This window comes from Hibiscus syriacus, unplaced genomic scaffold (genome assembly GCF_006381635.1).
Source record: "Hibiscus syriacus cultivar Baekdansim isolate YM2019G1 unplaced genomic scaffold, ASM638163v2 tig00110430_pilon, whole genome shotgun sequence".
NCBI lineage: Eukaryota > Viridiplantae > Streptophyta > Magnoliopsida > Malvales > Malvaceae > Hibiscus > Hibiscus syriacus.
In genome coordinates, this window is record NW_024062734.1 from 1 (window position 1) to 21,911 (window position 21,911).

The 21,911-nt window shown below is 33.3% G+C and overlaps 1 protein-coding gene and 1 pseudogene across 1 annotated transcript; both read right to left on the minus strand.

Moving 5' to 3' along the window:
• Positions 1 to 5,086: 5,086 nt before the first annotated feature.
• On the minus strand, positions 5,087 to 8,447 carry LOC120125285 (annotated as a pseudogene).
• A 12,165-nt stretch (positions 8,448 to 20,612) lies between these two features.
• On the minus strand, positions 20,613 to 21,065 carry LOC120125286. The gene is made up of 2 exons (XM_039143757.1): positions 21,041 to 21,065; positions 20,613 to 20,980 (listed from the first exon to the last, which is right to left on the minus strand). Exons 1-2 carry the CDS (start codon positions 21,063 to 21,065, stop codon positions 20,613 to 20,615), a joined length of 393 nt encoding a protein of 130 aa, XP_038999688.1.
• Positions 21,066 to 21,911: the final 846 nt, after the last annotated feature.

A 21,911-nucleotide genomic window follows, 5' to 3' on the forward strand; every position in this document is an offset into this window, starting at 1 on the left:
TTGATCATTCTTATAGCTGTCGCCGTGATACTCAAACTCTGACCTAGCTAACCCGCATGTTGCTGGGACAAGCTGACGTGCTCCATATTGTCTAAGTGCTAATAGCGGAGCATACCCGACTGCTCCCCAAAGTCCAAGTAAGGTCACAGTGTCGGAGTCACCACATCGAAAAAGAACATCACTGAGGAATAACCAAGGGGCTCTCCAAACAATATCTCGGTCTTGAAGATGCGTAAAGACCTTCATCCATTTTTCTTTCGAGGCGCCTTCATGCCATTTTAAGGTAATAAATTCACCTAGAGGTGAATAGGTGGTGCTGAAACGGCGGTAGGCAACCCCGTCAGTCTTCCAGAAGTGGCTGTGAATCCAGACTTGAAGGAGCTGAATGCACCCGGTGAATCTTCCTCCGCCAGTTCTTCGGCAATGATTGAGAGATCGAAAGGTCTCAGCCAAGATGGCTGGTGCTGGATTGACTCTTCTCGAGAGTTGTTCGAATAGCTCCACTACGGTGGCATCGATGTATCCCAAGGTCTTTGGGAATAAAATTAGACCATACAGACCTAATGCAAACAGGTCTATTGTCTTCCACTCGTCAGGGTGGTGTTTCATTAGTTGTTTGATATGAAGCCAAGCGATTCCTTCCACTACCCTTACATCGAGCTCGGTCAGTTACCCATTTTTCATCAACTCTGGCAACCTTAGCTAGTGCATTTTTGAAAAGTTGACTTTTAATGTGCTTAAGGTAGGCACGCTCGAGTTTGATGTTTTCACAATGCAGCAGTGTAGTGTATTCTTCTATGGTAGGCACCATGTCTTCCCGGTTAAAGGTGAAGCAACTGTATCCCGGGTTCCAGAATTGAACCAAGGCTCTAATTAAGGGCTCATCAATCTTAACATGAAGCAGAAGTGCAACATCACCGTATCGTTGGCTGATCTTCTGTTTCACCTCATTCTTCCAACTGTCCCAGATGTCCCGGAGCTCTTGTATGTCATTATGCTTTAGGCTGATCGAGGCGTAGCTAACCAGCTCTGACACATAGCTGTCTTGAAGACTGTCTCCCTTTTCCTTCTGAGTCTTCTCGGACCATAGTCGTACCTCAGGGTTTTTAATCTCTTGTATTACAACACCTTTATCCATTAATTCAGATTATTTTGTGCATAATGAACGTCTTTTTAGGGATCAATGGCCTCTTGTTATGATGCAAATGCTAAAAACAAACACAAAGGCAAATGGTTAGTAAAATAAAAATAAATGGAAATAAATAAAATAACAAGAAATAAATGGCAATAAAAACATAAGAAAAAACAAATGGTTAGGAAAAAATTGTCCTAAGTTTTGGAATGTGGTTTTGGGGTAGGCTCTATTTCTTCGAAGTCTCCTGGTTTAGGTTCTAAAAACGGTACCCGAGTTCTCCTTGCTGGTGCCCCCTTGGGCTTACCAGACCCTTAGTCCTAAACCCATCACAGGCTTGTGTGGACTAAGTTAAACTCGAGGGGACACATTCCCTTATGTCTATGCGGAGAATAAATTCACACGAAGACATAAGGTATATGAATCCCGAAGGCTACTTGCTAGGCATATGCGGTGAATAAATTCACACGAATGCGTCGCTTTCACCCCCACTTAAAGGGTTCGGAGCTCGGGTATAGAGCCTTTGGATGAAAAAGTTTGGAAGACTGAAATCATTAGAAAACGGTTAGTCCAACTATTTACACGAAAAAATATAACCAAAAGTAAGTAATAAGGATCGAAATGTTACCTTAACGTTCAAACTTACCCTTTTCATTAGAAAGACAACTGGAAATTACCTTAGCCTGACTCACATACCTGTGTCCCCAGCGGAGTCGCCAAGCTGTCGCAACCGTCTTTCCGGTTGGGCCCCGGAATTGGGCTTCGACTTGAAAAATGTGGATTGGAGTCGCCACCGATCATTTATTTAAAAATAAATGGGTTGATCGGATACCCTATTTCTTACCTGATCTGCGTCTTACCAGAGATGTGTCGGATTCGGGAGTCGGTTACAGTCAAGGAAGGGCTAGCACCCTTGAACTGCCCTTTCGGTACTGTGTAATTTCCAGTCTTTAATTAAGAAAATTGAAAGTTAAATTAAAAGGTAAAATATTGATCCAAATTGCTTACCACTGATTCGATTTAAAAGTATACCCTTAAAAAGTCTGAGAAGCGTTAACAAATGGTGGTGAAAATAAATCAAAAATAAAGATAGTGCAATAAAGAACAAAATAGACAAAAATAAATAATAAACATAATTAACATAAAGGTAGAGAACATGAATGAAACAAAAATAAGGACAAGCATAAAAACGTAAGGTAAAATAGAGAAGGAAAAAAAATATGGCATATAAATAAGACATTAGAAAAATAATAATAAAAATTACATAAAGTATACATAATATATATACATATATAAATATATAAAATATTAGAGGAAATACAATAAAAATAAAATAGAAGATAAGTAAACAAATGATAAATAAGAATAACGGTGATAATGATAAAGATATAAATAATGGGAAAAATAAAAAGATATATATAATAGTAATAAATAAATAAAAACTAAAAAAACTAAAATAAATAAATAACTATAATCAAATATGTACGTATAAAATAAAAAGGAATAATGAAAATAAACTAAAAAATATAAAGTAGAATAAAATGAAAATGATAATGATGTTAAAAAACACGAAAACTATATAAATAAACAAATATATTAAATAAAACAAATGAATAGAAATAAATATACAGATAATAATAAAAGGAAAAAAAATATGTGTTTATATACGCTATCAATGATACTTAAAATAATAAAAATAACGATGATTATATGTATATATATGTATAATAAAATAAAATAAAAATATACAATAATATATATATATATATAAATAAAGGAATAAAATATAATAATGAAAATATAGTATATAATAATAGTAGGGACTAAATTGAAAACGAAATAAACTCGAGGGTCAATTTACAAGGATTTCGTGTTCAATAATCGATTCAGAGGACCAAATTAAATGTTTTTGAAACTGGAGAACCAAAACGCAAATCTCTCGCTTCTTGAAAAAACACGCGGGTTCGAGGTTCATCGGGTCGGGCATAAGCTGGAACGGGTTAATATATGACTCAAACATATTTTTTCTGTTTCATTTCTCTCCTCACAATCAAAAGCTCCCCTCCCCTCTCTGAAGTTTCTCTCGTTTATTCAACCGTGTTCTTCATTTGAAGAACACGGCCACCGCTGAAATCCAGAAATCGACCAAGGGCCACCCCGCGCCGCCTCGCCGGCCGCCGTTAAACGGTGTCGGCTGTCGTTCATCGGCGGTAAACCCTAAAATTTTATTTTTTCGAAAGCCCTTCACCTCCTCGTTTCAAAAAAACCAAAATCGTTTCTTTAAAAAGTAAGCCTCGGGGCCAGATCTGGGTTCGAAAATCCCGACCTATACCCCTGTTCATCGGCTTTATTAGCGTATTTGAGGTTTGGAACGAGCACAAAACGGAAACAAAACACGAACAACTCCCACATGCAAGCGTATCAAACAAAAAAAAAGTAAGGTTTTTACCTCTGTAGCCTTCGAAGTTTTCAATAAAACTACTTGGATTGCTTTGAATATTGGTATAACTTTGCTCGAAATTTCGTATCAAAAAAAAAATCCCCCTAATACTGTTGATTACATGCCTATTTATACAAAAATGCATGCCTATTTTTTGGTCTAGCTTGAGTCCTAATCAAACTCAACTACTCTTATTTGTTTGACATCCACGATCGTTGCTTGTGGCCGAGAGAACCGGGCTATGTTGAGCAGTTGGTGTCCTACACATTCACGTAAGTTGGAGGCCGAGAAAAGTGGGTTCGTTGCGTGACAAGCGGCGTGCCAAGTGGGGACTGTGGCGCTTGTGGGAGAGACGTGAGGGAGAGCTGGATGCACATGCGGCGCTGATGGAGTGAAGGCTTGCTAGGGTTTCTGGAAATCCTACGCGTTGGGCGCGTGACTTGGGTTTGGCATGTTGAACCACATGTGGATTTGTGGGCACCAATTGGGCCTGTAACCTGTAAATCAAGTGTAATTATAAAAAAAAATAATATGATATGTATACACATAAACCATATATTATAAATAATAACACAAATGCAAATGTAAATGCCATAGAGACGAAAAATATGTGTCGACAAGTTCCACAAAGGTGATAGCCGATGCAGCAACACGGGTGATGACCAGATGGAATAAACCCCCCGAAGGTTGGTTAAAGCTCAATACTGATGGCTCCAGGAAAACACACGATGGTAACGCAAATTGCGGGGGAGTGATACGCAATGAGGAAGGACGATGGATGCTCGGATTTTTAAAACACATTGGTTGATGCTCGATTCTAGAAGCGGGGCTATGGGGAGTATATGAAGGCTTACATAGGGCTTGGAATATGGGCGCTCAGAAGGTAATCCTTGAAACTGATAGCTTGGAGGTAAGGAACCTATTCCAACAAGATAACGATAGAAATAGAACTACCACTTTGCATCATCACATAGAAAGCCTATTAAAGAGAGATTGTGAGGTCAAATTCGAACACATTTATCGAGAAGGAAACAGGATAACCGATTGTATGGCAAGACTGGCCAGAGATGGAGATGGAGGAATAAAACCGTTCGTCACACCACTGGAGGCAGTCCTTGATCTGCTCCAGGAGGAAGGAGGCGTTTAGTCGTATTGTTTGATTTCTTAATTTACCAAAAAAAAAAGAATAAAAATAATTTAAATTGTATTTCAGAAAACTAGTAAATAAGTAAGTAATCTCAAATTATTCATATCATAGTTTAATTATTAATTTTTATACTTTAGACTAAATGTTTTCTTTTACATAAATTATAATTTTACTAATAAAAAATTATGTAAAATCTCAAGCCGTGTAAAGAACATATTAAAGAACAATAGCCTTTCATTTGTTTTTTTCTTTTTACATATGAATACAAGCAGTTAACTATCAAACATTTCAACTCAATCGTTCCTTTTTTCCAATTCATAGCGCTTCAATTGAGAAGTCACCGAAGTTCAAACCCGACATTCATTACCTCGGACCGGAAAGCTCCATGGCTTCCACCACGAACGAAGATTCATCCAGGAAATCGGAGTATCTTTGTAGAGGAGGGTTATCGCACGATCGGGACCTAGGTGTCTCGATCGTTTGCGAGGCCTCCCATTTGTCGACCAGACGGTCACCTTCTAGCATCCTTAATACTTCAGACATCCTCGGACGGTGCAGAGGGTTGAATTGAGTGCATAGAAGAGCAATTTGAATCGTTTCTTCTAACTCAATTCTGTCAAAGTTGCCTTTTAGATCCTTATCCACCAGCAGGCTTAGTTTACCTTCATGATGTAGCTTCTTACCTGCAAGAAAAGTTAACCAAATATGAGACTTTTGTGATGGTTACTTAAAGTGTACGTTAAAATGGAGAGAAAGAGAGAGTACCCAATCAAGCATTACGTGCTTCTCGTTCAACTCTCGTCCGAAATCCAGGGCCTTCTTACCTGTGATTAGCTCAAGGAGCAGGATCCCAAACCCAAATACGTCTGTCTTCTCAGATGACTGACCTGTTGATAATATTCGGGAGCGATGTGACCAACAGTACCACGAACCGTTGTAGTAACATGAGAATCTTGGTGATCTAAAAGCTTTGCCAATCCAAATCTCCAACAACCGCCTCGAAGTCTTCATCCAACAAAATGTTGGCAGCTTTGACATCGCGATGAATGATTTTTGGGTCACACTGTTCATGCAAATATACAAGCCCCCTAGCCGTACCTAAGGCTATCCTCTTCCGCCTTGCCCAGTCTAAAGCTGGCCTACCATGAATATGATCTAAACAAACCGCGAACTTGAAAAGTTATCCATAAGGTGTAGATGCGAAATTCGAATAAGATTTATCGCTTCAAATAGTAATTAAAGACAACTAGGATGATCATGTTGTTATATAGGAATTAAAGACCATTGAACTTCAGTAAACTAACCTTTTAATCTAGACATTACACTGCCATTCGGCATAGGGGTAGACCAGAAGCCTTTCGTTCTCGGTCGTGCAGAATCCGGAAAGCCTGAGAAGATTACGATGGACAGCTAAACTTATCGTCTCTACTTGGTCTGAAATTGGATTTCACCACCAGCTATGTTATAGTCCTTCAGCCTTTAACAGCCACCACAGTCCCATCATTCAAGCAACCTTGTACACTATTCCAAATCCACCTCTGCCAAGAACATTCTTCGAGTTGAAATGGTCGGTCGCCACCCTCAGTTCCTTAAAAGTATAACTTTTCAAATGTCCCAAGCATACTTCCGGGTCGTATTGTTCTGCCATGCAACATGTATGTGCCAGTAATTAGAGGGTACTAGGGAAAGAAAAGAAAGGAAACAAATTATGTTCCCTTTAACGTCGTCTATCGAAAACCATAGCATCATCTAGAGCTCCTAAAAACAGATGCCGTATCGATAGCGTAGCAGCAATGACAGTTTCCAGGCAGCAGTACTACATGTGAATTAGGAGCGCCCTTGCTCATAATGAGTTTTGAAATATTATAGATTCATAAAGATTTATACAATTATACTGAATCACGGATAGTACAACAAGATCAGGGAATTTTAAGAAGCTGACCATGTACATCAAAGAAAATCTGCTGGTTGTGTCTATATCGCCACCAAACAAGAAACCCGATAAACAGTACGATGAAAAAAGAGCACCAAAGCTAGCACCAAAAGCAACAGCTACAAGATGGCCTTTTGATCCAGAGTCTGATTGAGCTAAGAAATCAAGGATCCAGATATTCAGACATGAATTAAACTGTAATGCAGAAGAGACATCTCATGTGATTGACAAGAAACTGCATCTATAGCACAGTGATAGTCACCTTTTGGACCATCTGGTGGGAGAAGAAGAGGCTCCGGAAAGACGGCAGAACAGTTGTTGCCCGTTTTAGGCCCACAAATTAAAGGGTTACCTATAACTCTGAAAGGAAAAGGAAGGAAACTATGATTAATAAACCACTGTTACATACATTAACCATTTAACAGAATAAGGGAAAGAAATAGCTCACTTGAAAGTCCTTGCTGATATTTTTGGTAGGGAACCACTCAGATTATTATAAGACAGGTCCCTATAAAAACGTTTTTTCATAGGCGATGGGCGAGTGAATAACATACAGACAGAATAGTAACAAGGTAAATCTAAGGCATTAAAATTGCAAGACATCAAAATGAAACGAGTCCAGATACATACACAAGAGTAAGACCTCCAATTTTGACAAAGAATCCGGGCAGGGTCCGGTAAGACTATATTTTAACCATCTGATACGTCCAGCAAGAACAAGGAAAGGTACATGTAAGCAGATGAAGATGATGCAAAAGCAGAAAAAAATGGACACTTACAAATAGTTGAGGTTTTTCAAGTCTCCAAAGGAAGTCGGTATTTCGCCGCTGAAAGTATTGTTGGAGAAATCAAGAGTCTGCAGCTTCTCTAACTTCCCAATGGTAGGCGGAATCGGACCTGAAATATCATTATTCTGAAGCAACCTATGCATGAAAAAGGAACAAACAAGTAATCACTTATAAAAAATGTAAGGATAAATTTATATGCAACTTAGTCAACAAAGGCAATTAACTTACACTGATTGCAGCTCACTAAGATTCCCAATCAATGGGGATAAAGTCCCAGACAAGTTTTGACTAGGAAGTCCCCTGGTCAAGGTAGAAAAGCAAAGAGTTTACACAAATACTGGGTTTATTTTCCTATACCAATGTCTATTATAAATAGGCCAGATATGGAGAGGAAGAAGAGAAGTTACAAAGCAGAAACATAGCCATCTGGAGAGCAAGTAACCATCCTCCAACTACATGGATCAACAGAATTTGAATCCCAATTCTCCAGAACATTATATGGGTCGTTTAGATATGATTTAATGGTCATTAAAGCAACCACTGCTCAAAATTTCATCATACATGCACAAGGAAAATAAATGAATTAACATTCCATTCTTGAAGAAAAGACTTGGAAAAAAAAGGGCAAATATGTGTGTCACTACGTAATTATGATGGTAACTGTTCAGACAGACAGAGCATTTATCTTGAAAAAAACAAATAGAATCTATGAAGTTGGAAAGTGGAAACAATAAATACTACGAGAAGAACATACAGTGATTAACGAATTCAAAACTCTGCTGGATAAACAACAAAAACAAGCCCGAAGTTTCAAAGTTTATAAGCTTATAACTTTTGGTAGTGAATTGGATGCAGAAAGGAAAAATTTTGAGACAAAAAACTAACCTTCATAGTTTATACCAGCTGGAGAAAGAGTAGCAGAAGAAATCTCCATCATTGCCAAAAACAGTGAGCTCAGTTTAAACAACATCAAATTCTTCATTTCCACACTGCTAAAAACCAGAGTCACTCAGCTCATTCAAACTTACTTCTTTTGATCAACAAAACCACGACCAGCCATCATTCATTCATTCACATGAAGCTGAAGTGTCTATCTTTGCTTTATCCAAGCACAAGCTGTTATGTCACTTTCGTAATCAGAACCACAGAAGCTGAACCCACCATTACCCTTCAAAGCAACTTTCTTTTTTCCAACCTTTTCACTTCAAATGAAAGTTTCCCAAAACTGGTTCTTGATTAACACCCAGATTGCTAGCACTTTTCTCTGGGGAATGAGTTAAGTCCGGGAGAATACGAATCAAAGGGTAAGTAGTAGAATTAGCACCAAATGAGGTAAGACAAAGAGCTAGTGAAAAAGAGAGAATTTTCTCGAGAAACAAGCAACCATCGTTTTCCTGAATTTCTCAGATCCTAGAGATCTGAGAATACTGGTATTTGATTACTGAATATTTTGAATGATCCCCACAAATTCCATGTGGTTTTGCTCTTGGTTTCTAGTTCTCCCTTGCTCTTTACAAATGATTCCACCACCATTATCTTTCAGCAAACCCTTTTTCTATTGCTTTCACCTTTTTAATTTCTCATTAAAACTTAAAACAAAAAGTAAAATCAAAGAAAGAAAGAACCAAACAAACAGAGACCAAAACAAAAAAGGCCAAAGTTGACACATAAACAGATGCAGCAGACACCGTAGTAGAAAACACTGTCTTTTCAAGTTTCTTATTTTCCTTTCTCTTTTCTTTTCGGAACAGTAAAAATGAAAAAGTTTATTTGAACTGCAAAAAAGGTGTATGAATCTTGGTTTTCAGTAGTATTTGACAGTCGATCTAGAAAATATTAAGTTGAGTTTTATATTTTTAATTTGAATTTAATTATAATTATTTATGATATTAGAGTAAGAATTCATTGCAATTTAAATAAATATAAGATATACATATATAATTTTTATATTTTTTATAAGTTAGATTAATTTTTTTAATAAATTAAATATTATTTAAAACTATAAAATATATGTATAATATTATTTTTAAAAAATATATTTCAATGACAGCATGAAAAATATAAAAGAATCATAGAATTAACAATAAGAAATAATTTCAAAAAATTATAATCAATAATTACATTGAATAAAATATAAAAATTAAACATTTTTTAAATTTAAAGTAAAAAAGAAATTGAAGATTAGAAAATTAAGATTAAATAAAATAATTAAATTATTTATTTAAGATCAAAATAAAATAATTTCACAATTGAATATATCAATTTTTAAATATTTTATATTAATAAAATTTAAACTCAACTCAAATTTTGAAAAAAATATATCTTAATATACGGTTAAAAAAATGTTACCAATTTTATTATTGTTTAAATAATAAAATTGGTAAAAAAATGACTAGAAACATTATATGTGTTAAAATGATCGAAAATATTATTATGCTCTAAAAATTGATCGAAAATATTTAAAAAAATTATATATTAGGTAAAAATAATAATTTTATAAATAATTTTTTTATTAATTTTATTATTTAAACAATAATAAAATCGATAGCGTCTATTTTAGCGGGTTGCACCATATAACTCTCAACTGTGGTAAGAAAGCGAACCATATAACATCTATGGGCAGAAAATATATTTTATTTGCAGACAATTTTCTTGACAGGTCACGTGCTTGCCTTGTCATCCCCTTTGTTGGTTTTCGGCTTAAATTTTCAAAATTAAAATGAGGTATTTAAACCTAACTTTTTAAAAATATTCTACAAATGAATTTAATAGGTGGTTTTAATAATAAATAAGAATGCTATTTTTTAAAAGTTTTTAAGTTCGAAACAATTGTCTACGTAAAATATGTATATATTATTAATAAATTAATAGTCTATTAATTTGATGCATAAAATTTAAACTAAATGTTAGTTATGATTTTGAAAAAAATAAAGATTAAGTACTAAAATGGAACAAAAGTAAAGTTGGTATTAAATTGTAGTTTACCCTAATACTGATAATGATAATAATAGTAAGGGTTAACTATATAGATTGTCACTTATGTTTATGTTTTGTCCACTTTTGGTCACTGATTTCAAAAAACATAAGATATGATCACTCGTTTTTATTTAATTAAGATATGATCACCCCGAGTTAATTGTCGTTAACAACAGTTAAATATTTTGATATAATCACATGTTTAGTCCCTATTATTTACATATTCTCTCAATTTAATCATACTTTTAATAAATTAAAATAAATTTAATTCTTCAATCGAATGATGACACATGTCATTCACATAGGGGTGTTCAAAAATACTCGATCCGATTGACCCGACCTGTTAACCCACTGTCAATTTAAAAAATATTGGGTATTTATAATAAAAATACCCTATTTTTCGGGTCGGGTACCTGACCTGCTATTTTTTTAAGTTTTTAGGTTGGGCCTGGGTCACAAAATATTGGTTAACCGGGTAATCGTTGACCCGATACCCGATTTAATTTATATATATATATATATATATATTAAATTTTTTATCCATAATTCTCAAATTATTTCACTATAACATTCTAAAATCCTAATTTTTTAAATTTTGACACCATAATGTTCTAAATTCTTAATTTATTAAATTATTTCACAATAATGTTCTAAATTGTTTTTTAAAATATTTATTTTAACTTCAAAACATTTAAAATTTAATTATATTTATTTATTTTAATTTTTAATAAATTTTATTTCAATTATGTAGTTTGAATTTTTAAAATTTATGTGTAGATTATATGTATTATAGACTTTTAAATTTTAAATTTTTATATATAATTTTGTTAAAAACAATAATTTAAAGAAAAAATAAAAAAAATTATGAACTAGGTACCCGTGACCTGGATTATATATAATATAATTTTATATATATTAAATTAAAAATATTTATATTAAATTATTAAATATATTTTATTATGAACTTAATTAAAAACATTTTATTTTTATTTTCATCTAAAAATATATAATTTATTTTAATTTATTAAAATTATGACTAAATTGAGAGAATATATAAATACCAGGGACCAAATGTATAATTATATCAAAAATATTTAATTGTTGTTAACAACAGTTAACTCGGGTGATCAAATCTTACTTAAATAAAAATGAAATTGATCATATCTTAATTAAATAAAAATGAAAGTGACAATATCTTATATTTTTTAAATCAGTGATCAAAAGTAAACAAAATACAAACATAAGTGATCATCTATGTAGTTAACGCTAGTAGTAATGTTAACTGTTAAGAATGTGTAGATAGAGTAGGGGTGTATAACCCAGAACCCGAAAGCATTTTTGTTGTATTGGAGAATGGGCACTGAAAATAGCGAATATACTCCCAATAATTTGGCGTTTTTAAACACACCAAAGAAAAAAATCATTTATTAGACAAATAGCTCTCAAACATTATTAATTAAAAAATACTCCTTAAATTACACATGTAATATGTCAATTTAATCCGAATCCGACCCAATTCGATTTAATAGAATCGGATTTTTATATAAAAAAAAGTTTAGAATTCGTGTCTTATTGAGTCGGGTCAAGTCAGATTTTTAAGGGGGCAAGGTCGAGTCAGGTCAGGTCGAGTAGAGGGTGAAAAAACTTCGACCCGAACCGATGATATAATGTAATTTCCTTGAAAAATTATTTTTTTATTAAATCATTATTTTATATCGGGCCGAATTGGATTTATACTCTAAAAATTCAGATAGTATCGGAGTCACGTAGAGGATATACATATTTTTTTGGTTGGGTTCGAGTAGAGAATACATATTTTTAGGTCGGGTGGGTTGACCAAAAACCCGACCCGTTACCATCCTTACATGTAAGATTACCTCGTGTCCTACAATAGCATGTAAAGATTTCGCGTTCTATAGGGTGCAAGCCTCCTCCAACGTGAAAACACTTTTAAGAGAATTCAAAGTATGACTAGGTTAAACGATATCACGTCTTATAAAATATGAGGTTCACGAGAAATTGAATCGTTGTACCAATTTATCGCGTTTAAAATTTGAAATTAGATTCCGAAATCTCGCATCCTATAGAGCGCGAGATTAGAACGTGTCTTTTCAACCGACCTCGCACCTTGCATCATACGATGTCCTATTAATCTCACTTAGTAACGGGTGCGATGACTCCTAAATTGGCTCTACCCAAAATACTCACACCCAATTCTATTTGTTTATTCCTCTTAAGAAATTTATTTATTACTTTAAAAATATGATTATTTTGTTTTATGGTGGGATTACTGAGACTTGATTAAAGGTATGTGTTCGATTATTGACACAAAAATTCAGAAGTAATTTTTTATTCAATTAATTAATTTTTAAAATTTTTATTTAAATGGGTATGAATGTTCGTTGACTTGTTATATCAACCGTTTCACATCACCTCAGGATGATTTTATTCCGTATTTGCACGAACTCAATTTTGTTTACGTTAGCAGTATAATTAGTGGTACCAAGTTGCAACATTACTGATAAATGCATTTCTAGAAAGGTGGAGACATGGGACACACACGTTTTATTTTCCTTATGGGGATGCGACTATTAACCTTTAAGATATTGCATTCCATCTTGGGTTGCATGTTGACAGAACAACTATTATCGGGACTACTGATACGACTTGTGTGAAGAACTACTCAGAATTCCTCCGAACGATAGCTATTTGGATGAAGGGAAGACCAAGATTAAATTTTTTGACGACAATTTTATGCAGCTACCCCAATGTTGCTCCAGTAATTAAGGAGATAATTTTTGAAATTTATGATTAATTATTTTTATTTTTTATTTATAATTTTGAACTTTTATTTTATGTTATTATAAATTTTTACGATAATTTTTTAGTTTATGATTTTTTATTTTGCGGTGATTTGCTCATACTCATATTTTACGAGTTATTAAGGGGATCTTGATGCTGGATAAATCCCGAAACAAAGTGTATCCAATGCAGTTGTATCATCTATGCATTTTGCAGGACTCTAAAAATAAGAGTTGAAGATCGATAGTGTTGCCATTTCTATTCCGGGATCTTTGTAAAGTCATCAATCCGGACAAACAAGTTATTAGAGGGTGTCTAATGTTGTTGCAATCATGGGCTTGGTTCCGAATTTTGTTTTTATGCCCGGTTTATAAAGAATCGACCCCATTTCAATTTCAACTAATTCGGAGGTAATTTAAAATAAACTAGGTATATATATTTAGATTATTATACGTTTTTAAAGTTTTACAAAAATAATTATATTTCGTTAAATGAATAATATTTAAACTGTACACTAATTCACACTCATATACCAAAAAATATATGTGATTTTAGATCGTTGATAGATAAGATGATAGACGAAGTAATAATTGTAATTGATTTTATTTTTAATTAAATAATCATTTTTAATTCAAGATTATCTAAATTAGTTTTTAAAAAAATTATAGTTCTTGTGAATATCGTGTACAATGATGATGCTATTAAATCGTGTATTCCAGCTAAAACATGTCTTAGTTCGAACCTTTAAATGTTGACGGTCTCATTGATACTTTATGAGATAGTCGAGTGATATTTTATTGATCACATGCTACGACAATTTAACTGTGTCCAAACGATTCTGCAACCACCACCAAACTTCGATGAATTACATAATGTAATGTGATAGGGTAAGACGAATGTTAATCAGAAGATTTATCATTCGAGATGAGTGTTGTAATGGATGATAAGATTTGATAGGCAACCTGTTTGTCAACCCATGTTCGATTATAACGTTTCATATGATTAAATGATGTGGTGCAAACAATATAGGAAGCTGCATATACTGACCAAAGAGGAACGAACAAAAGAAATTTATATGCCCCCCAAATCACTCGCTGATGCAATGTCTGCCAATGCAACATGGTGCTAGAGGTGGAGGGAATCAAGCTAGACAAGAAAAAACATATTCCATGCTCGTCATCGGGAATGACACCAGTGCCGACACAATCAAAAGTAGAGCATCAGACACCGGTGTCTTCACCTATACTCATCTACTCGACTCAGTCAATATTTAAGCGTATATCGATGTAACGTGGTGCTAGAGGTGGAGGGAATCAAGACAGATAAGAAGAAACACACTTCAAGCTCGTCATCGGGAATAACACTGTCGTCTGCACAGTCAACTGTAGAGCATCAGACACCAGTGCCACTACCTGCATTTACTCACTTGACTCAGTCAACATTTTAGCATATGTTGTCTACGGAGGAAGGTTTTTTCACTGTCACATTTTGTCCCTATACATCAATTGACCCTTCATATTATCTTCTTGTCCCAATTCAAGCACATTATTCGATATTGTCGTCTACATCTGTTCCACCATTGGTATTTCAAATTTCCACTATTGGAAATAGACTTTGCATCCGATAATGTTAAGCAAACACTGCCACATAGCATATTCTACACCGTTCTCGGTCCCAATGCTAGTGGTGGTACTGCACATGCAGATTGCGATGATGACGATGATGAAGGTGATGACAATGGTGGTGATAATGATGGTGATGGTGATGGTGATAATGATGAAAAAGATTGATTCGTAGGAATAAGTGTCAGGCTCGTTGTCCATCATGGTGTGGTACAAGTGAACATAGGTATCATTAGTTACTTTTTTTAATCCGAAAAATTATGTAATGTTTTAAAAATTTATTGTAATATTTTTTTGAGTTAATCAAACTCCAGCTCCATATTTAGTTAATCAAACTTTAAAAAATATATTTAGTTAATTTGTCATGTCATAGATTTTTTAAGCGTCGTTGAAATCAAATCATATAACTCATTTTTATTGATCTTGACATTGAAAGAAGTGTAGAAATAAGTTTTGGATGGAACACCGCTACAAAAAATCTTACCATGAAATATTTTTTAAGAAGTTATCCATTCACATGGTTATCGTTTGTATTTATATATAATTTTTTTCGAATCTTGTACCTTACAGAAATTGAGGCCTCTTGATATGTCTAATCAAATACGTAAGCTGAGGGTTTTTCCATGTTAAGAATCTCTACAGATCTCACGTTATGTAAAACGTGAGGTCCCTGCCAAGTCAAGAATCTCAATGGAAGTCGTGTTTGCAAACTTTGTGGTTTATGCCTATATAAGCATTGTCTTCTGGTAAATTGAACCATTGTCATCTCAATTTTCAACACGAGGTCTCTACTTATAAGGGACTCCTCTTTTGGTGGCACAACATGACATGAAACTTAGAGAACCTTATGTCAATATCAGTGCTATAAGTTATGCCACCAAAAGTGGATGTCTTTTATAAGGACATCGTATGAAGAATGTCTCTTGCAAGGTCATGGGAAAACCTTATTCAATATGAATGATATGGCATTGTCGAGAAATTTCTCGTTTCTAAAAATACATCCTCTTCTGGTGGCATTAATAATGGTTACTAATTCGAACAAAAATGTTATTAGAGGTTGTTTATGGTTGTTGCAGTCGTGGGCGTAGTTCCAAATTATGTTTTTATAAAAAAATCAAACTCGCCTTTTGTATGAACCTTCTTCAACATGAGTAACTTGACATTCTCAATAAACTTATCGTTTCTAAAAAGGCATCCTCTTCGCATCGCTCGTGACGCTGATATGACAAATGACATACCTCCCTTCGTAACTTAGGGTTTTTTTCGATCGATTAAGATGTGTTTTTTCGTTGTACTACTTTTTTCATTTTTTTTGTTTTGAACCATTTTTAACGCGGTTTTTACACTGTTTAGAATGTCTTGTATGTGTCGATACTAGCTTCAATTGAAACATAAGTATTAATACTAAGCCTCTAATCTTATAAATTACAAAAAAACCATATTAACTTCCCGAAATTACTCCCCAAACATGTCTATCAAGTCATGCTAGTTTCTTCTTCATGCACAAAACCATGGTTTGGCATTTTGAAAGTGATTTTTTGTAATGCCCTGAATCCCAGGTTAGAAGTATTGGGCTAACCTGAGATGGAACTTGGTTTAATTCCTTAGCTTGTAGGAAGTCTTGATCCAATTTGAAGAGGATTTGGGCTTCAAGTAAGCCCAATAGTGAATAAAATGGTGTTTTGAATCTGTAGTCAAAATTAGAGGGACCAAGGAAGCAATTTTACCCTTGTTCAAATTAAAACTAAAAATTATTAAAATTGGGGGATATCACCGTCTGATAAAAGCTTCATCTTTTTCTTCACTTCCTTGTCTTCTTCATATCTTATTCTTCTCATTTTTCTCCTCCCTTGCAAGGTAAAGGTGTGAACTTTATCATTTTTCAGTCCCTAACCTGTGTTCTAAAGGTAAAATCATAACACATGCATTTCAAGCTTTGGTTTAATCTCTCAAACCACCCATGTCACCATAGTTTTCAAGAATGGGTTTTAGAAGGGTTTAAGAAACTAGATGGTTTCAACCCATTTTTCATATATTTCTAGTCTTAGGAAGTGTTTTAAAACCCTCCCCAATCCCTAGCAACAGTAATAACCCTTGCATTGGTTTTGTTTAGTGCAAGAGGTTGGAGAAGGCTCTAAAGCTAAGGGGAAAGAAAAATCTACTTTAGGCTGAGTCTTTGACGTTTCCAACAGTATAACATCAAAGGTAACTCTTTCTTGACTCAACTATACCTTATGTAAGTCATTCAGATGAAATGTTACAGTTAAGCTTGAAGCATTTCCATGGTATATTTCATGTTTTAGAGTTACAAACATGTTTAAGGCCCTATTTATGCTCATTAGTATCTTCATAAAACATTAATAATGTTTGAAAACCTCACTAAGGTCTTTGGGATATTAGAATAAGAGTTTTTGCACTTATTTTATACTATCTGCATGTTGAGTTTCGATACTAGAGGGAAAATATTGAAACTTGTTCTTCTTATTAGGCAAACTCGTGAGTTTCTGGGAAAGAGTATCGATACTCTTTCAAGAGTATAGATACTTTGAGTCATAGTTTTGAAACTCCCAGAAAATTTCGTAACTAGCCAGAACAGAATGTTTAAAAGTATCAGTACTTATATAAAGTATCGGAACTTTTGCAGGAGTATCGATAATCTTGGGATAATATTGATACTTTCATTTTGTTTTAGACAAAATGCTAGTTTTAAAGGGAATTAGACTCGATGTACCCCAAAACTTTAATATATCATCAAATAAGACTTCAAGCGAGAAAAATATTTAATATAAGAACAATAGAAACATAAATAGCTAGGGTTACATAAAATTAGCCTTGGTTGACGCTCGAAAAATAATCAGGACACCCTAGTTTCCTTTTAGAAAAAATATGATAGTCAGTGGATCCAAGTTAGTGCCACAACACTACAACAACCGACTGGGTGCAGATGCCCTAAGACTCGACAGAGTAAGTCGGTGGGTGTCAGTTCTGATGCAGAATTTCAGATCTCACCCAAGAGTACCCGATGGTGCTTCGACAGTACTAGAGGGGTACGTGAACTCTGAGATACAGAATTCCTCAGCCGCACCATGATGCCATCAACATATTAACAATTTAGTAGTTGTATACTCAGACCTGTGCCACTTTCCATTTCATTTAGTGAAGACATATAGTATAGTACAAATTTTAGTGAGACACCAAGCTCGTAAGCTTAACGTTCGAAATGTGTTTCTGTGCACAGGTTCTTAAGGGCAGATTGTGGGGAGCTATCTTTATCAGATATTCCAGTGCAGCAGAGTAAATTTTCGGAGATGACTTAAGTCATCTTTAGAGGACATATACTGTTATGGACCTTGTTATGTAATCAGTCGTAACCCTTTTGAAACTCAGTATTCTGTATTATTTTACCGATGTATTTTGGGAGCTCCTCATTATTTGTAAACCCAATTTATTATCATGTTTTTATAATACATTATGAATGTCTAAATTTTAGATATTTACAAGCAATTTTAAAAGAAAATTTTGGTCACCATTTCAGTAGTCCTGTATAACATTATAATCCATGAATATTCGTGTCTAACTGGATTAGGGTGTTACATTTTGACCATACTTACAATGTCTCATATGTGTAGATATTATCTCGAATTGAAAGATAAGTTACAATACAATGTTCATAATCTTATAAATTACGAAAATTTTCGTATTAGCTATCTGAAAAAAACCCCTCGAATATGCCTATAAAATCATTTTAGTTTTTTTCTTCATGCACAAAACAAGCTTTGGAACCTTTTTCAATGTGATTTTTAACTCGCTTACAATATCTTTTATGTGTTGATATAGATCTCAACTGAAAGATAAATTTCAATAATACGCCTCTAATCTTATGAATTACGAAATTTTTTAAATTAACTACTCGAAAATACCCCTCAAGCACGCATATAAACACTTGCAATACGAGTTGGAAAAATATATCTCGTCTTCTGTATAACGCGAGGTTTGTAAAACTACCCGTGATAGTTTTTTTTGTAGAATACGATAATTGGTGCAACAATTTAGTTTTTCATTGGCATCGCTTTTATATATCGCAAGGTGTTAAATCTAATATTAATTTATATTCTCCGAAAAATGTTTTCACGTTGGAGGAGATTCATGTCCTATATAATGTGAGATCTTTACACGAGTGTTGTAAGATGGGATAGTCCTAAGTGTGCAGTTTGATATTTTTTCAATTAATATTGTTTGAAATTATTTGTCTAATAAATGATTTTTTGGTTTTTCTTTTTTTATTATAATTTGGTTTTAGTAAATTAGGAAGAGAAAGGGATTCCCACTTACTATTCTCGAGACGCCAAACCCAACTACTTATTGTATTTATAAGACTTTATTATAAAGTAAGTGCTATAATTATATCATATTTCACTTTAAGTACCTAACTTTTATTTCTTAAGATAAATATTTAACGTTTTGTTCTATAATTATTTTCAGATTATTCATTAATTTTCTCTCTCTAATAAATATGTTACATGTGGCCTTCGTTTATATTTTCATTTCTTTCAATTGATTTGATAAGGAAACAAACAAAAAATCAAAAGGTAAATTTGAAAATTGGTTCATTTTGGAGAAATTAAATAATTCCATATCTCAATAGAGTTGTACACATCAGAAAGCCGTCTAATATTTAACATCTCAATGGATTGCATGTAATAATCGATTAGTTAAATGACTAGTTTATAAGTTTTTTAAAAGTAAACGACTCATTAAAAATTTATTAATAATGAATGATCTGTAATGTATTTTACCCGTAGTTATTTTGCTCATTTAAAGCAAACCAGAGATGTGATTGAAGAGAAAAGAAGAAGACATAAAGTGGCATGGGCCCGAACCGAACACCAAACCCCATGACTCATGAAGATTAGGGTTCATTTGACGTTGATGAATAAAAGAAATAGGAAAAAGAAAAGTGTAATGTACTCCATTGTCAATTTCATAAGATGTTTGCCCTACCTATTGCCATCCTTCTTTCCTACCTTTATCTTTTTTCTTATTTAAAAATGATAGAAAAAAAAAAACAATTCGATTTCAAAGCCGGCAAGGGTAAGTGGTAGGATGGTTAGAAATTTTAAAATTATTTTATAATTTTTTTGTAATAAATATTGAGTAAAATTTTATGTTAAATGATGAAATTATATTTCTCATCATTAGAGATATGTAAATTATATGAAAATGTAAAATTTTTAGAATTGTCGATATCAATCCATCTCGATTCTTCCTTTTTTTTTATGGTGTTCAGTAATTTTTTTATAAAAATAAAAAAGAAATTTATAAATAACATGTAATACAAAGAAAAAAATGATAAGATTTAGTTTAACATTTTTTAGATATGCATTTTTTAACCGTCTAATGTGAATATGAAGTAATATTTGTTTATAATCTTTCTTAATCATTAACATTGTGTACACAAGATAGATGCAAAATTTTATATTAAAGATGAATAACTTATAAAATTTTAAATGAAATTTGGGGAAGGTAAAAACATATTTTCAATAAAAACACAAAAAAAAATCTAAACATATATAGAAATTTAAAATTTCTAGGGGACCCATATCCGGCCCTGCCCTAGGTTGATACCTAGGTGGACATTCTGTAAAAATAATACGCCAATCCAAAATTTATAAAAAAATAATATTTATTTTATCATTGACATTACTGAATAAGTTATGCTGTTTGATTTTTGAAGTTTTTTTTTTTTTTGAATAAAAAGAGAAGACAAAAATACTACATGGCAGCAGTTAAAGTATCATCATGGAAGGCAGCGTTGCACTCCTCTGGAGGACCGTGGAATACAACATACTCATGTGGAAGAGTCCACGCCAGGTGAGCCAAGGTATCCACTACTCTGTTGCACTCCCTGGGGACATGACGAAGCGAAATAGACCAATCGCGTTGCAGAAATTCATGGACGCGCGGGATTAACGACGAAACACCCCTTGAAGCTTCTCTCTTGATAAGCAAAGTTATCGTATCTTTGCTGTCCGATTCCACTAAAATCCTCCGCAAACCTTTATCCCAAGCTAGACGCAGCCCCTCGTAAAGACCCAGAGTTCCGCGTCGAGAACCCCACCAACCATGAACCGGCTGAATCTCTTATAATCCTGCCACAGGAAGTGAACCCCGAGCACCATCCGTATTCAGCTTGTAAACACCATCAGGAGGCAGTTCCCAAGTCATATTCTTGTCAACACGAACACAAGATATGGGCCTTTGAATCATACAACCACACACAACTAGACATATAATCATCCTATTTGAAATTTTGTGGTCTAATAGTATTTATGGCTTTTGAAATTGTAAAAAAAAATATTTTAGTTTTTTAAACTTTAAATGTTTGCTAAATTGAACTAAATGATAAAATATAATTTTTTATTAAATTAATATCATTTAGTTTATTATTTTGTTAATATTGATATCAATTAGTTTATCTTTTATTTAAAACTAAAAATTTAAAAATATATTTAAAATGATAAAAATATTAAAATGTATACGTATATGAAATGGTTATGTGAAAAATAAGAAAAGAAAATATGTTTATAAAATGATGAATATTTTAGGAATCATTAAAATTTTTAGAACCGCCACTGAAACTTAACGTTTATATAATTTTGTATACAAATTATAAGTTTTGATGTTTGTGACGGGACAACATCGTTGTAAGAGTGATAGTGAAACTATTCAAATACAATAAATGATTACTTAAGCGACCGTATAAAATTTAAAATTTATCCGATTCAACTTTATAAATGTTTATTCGTATATTTGATTTAAAAAATAAATAAGCTATAGTTTTTTTTTATAGAAATTGTTTTAAATTGAGATATCTTTGTTTATATTATTTTAAATTTTTGAATTATTTTGATAATCGATTTTTGTGATCGAATGTGGCCTTTGCAAATCTAGATCAGACTGAGGAGAACAACCGAAGCGAGGATGCGGATTGGAAACAAAACATTTGATACCACGTTAAAACTACGGTGGCCGGAGAACTGAAATCACGGAAGAAGATGAACGGAATAGCAA

Coding starts and splice junctions, on each gene's coding strand:
- LOC120125286 (XM_039143757.1), bottom strand. CDS start 21,065: ATGACTTGGGAACTGCCTCCTGATG. Junction 20,981..21,040: donor TTGGGAACTGCCTCCTGATG/GTGTTTACAAGC, acceptor CAGGATTATAAG/AGATTCAGCCGGTTCATGGT.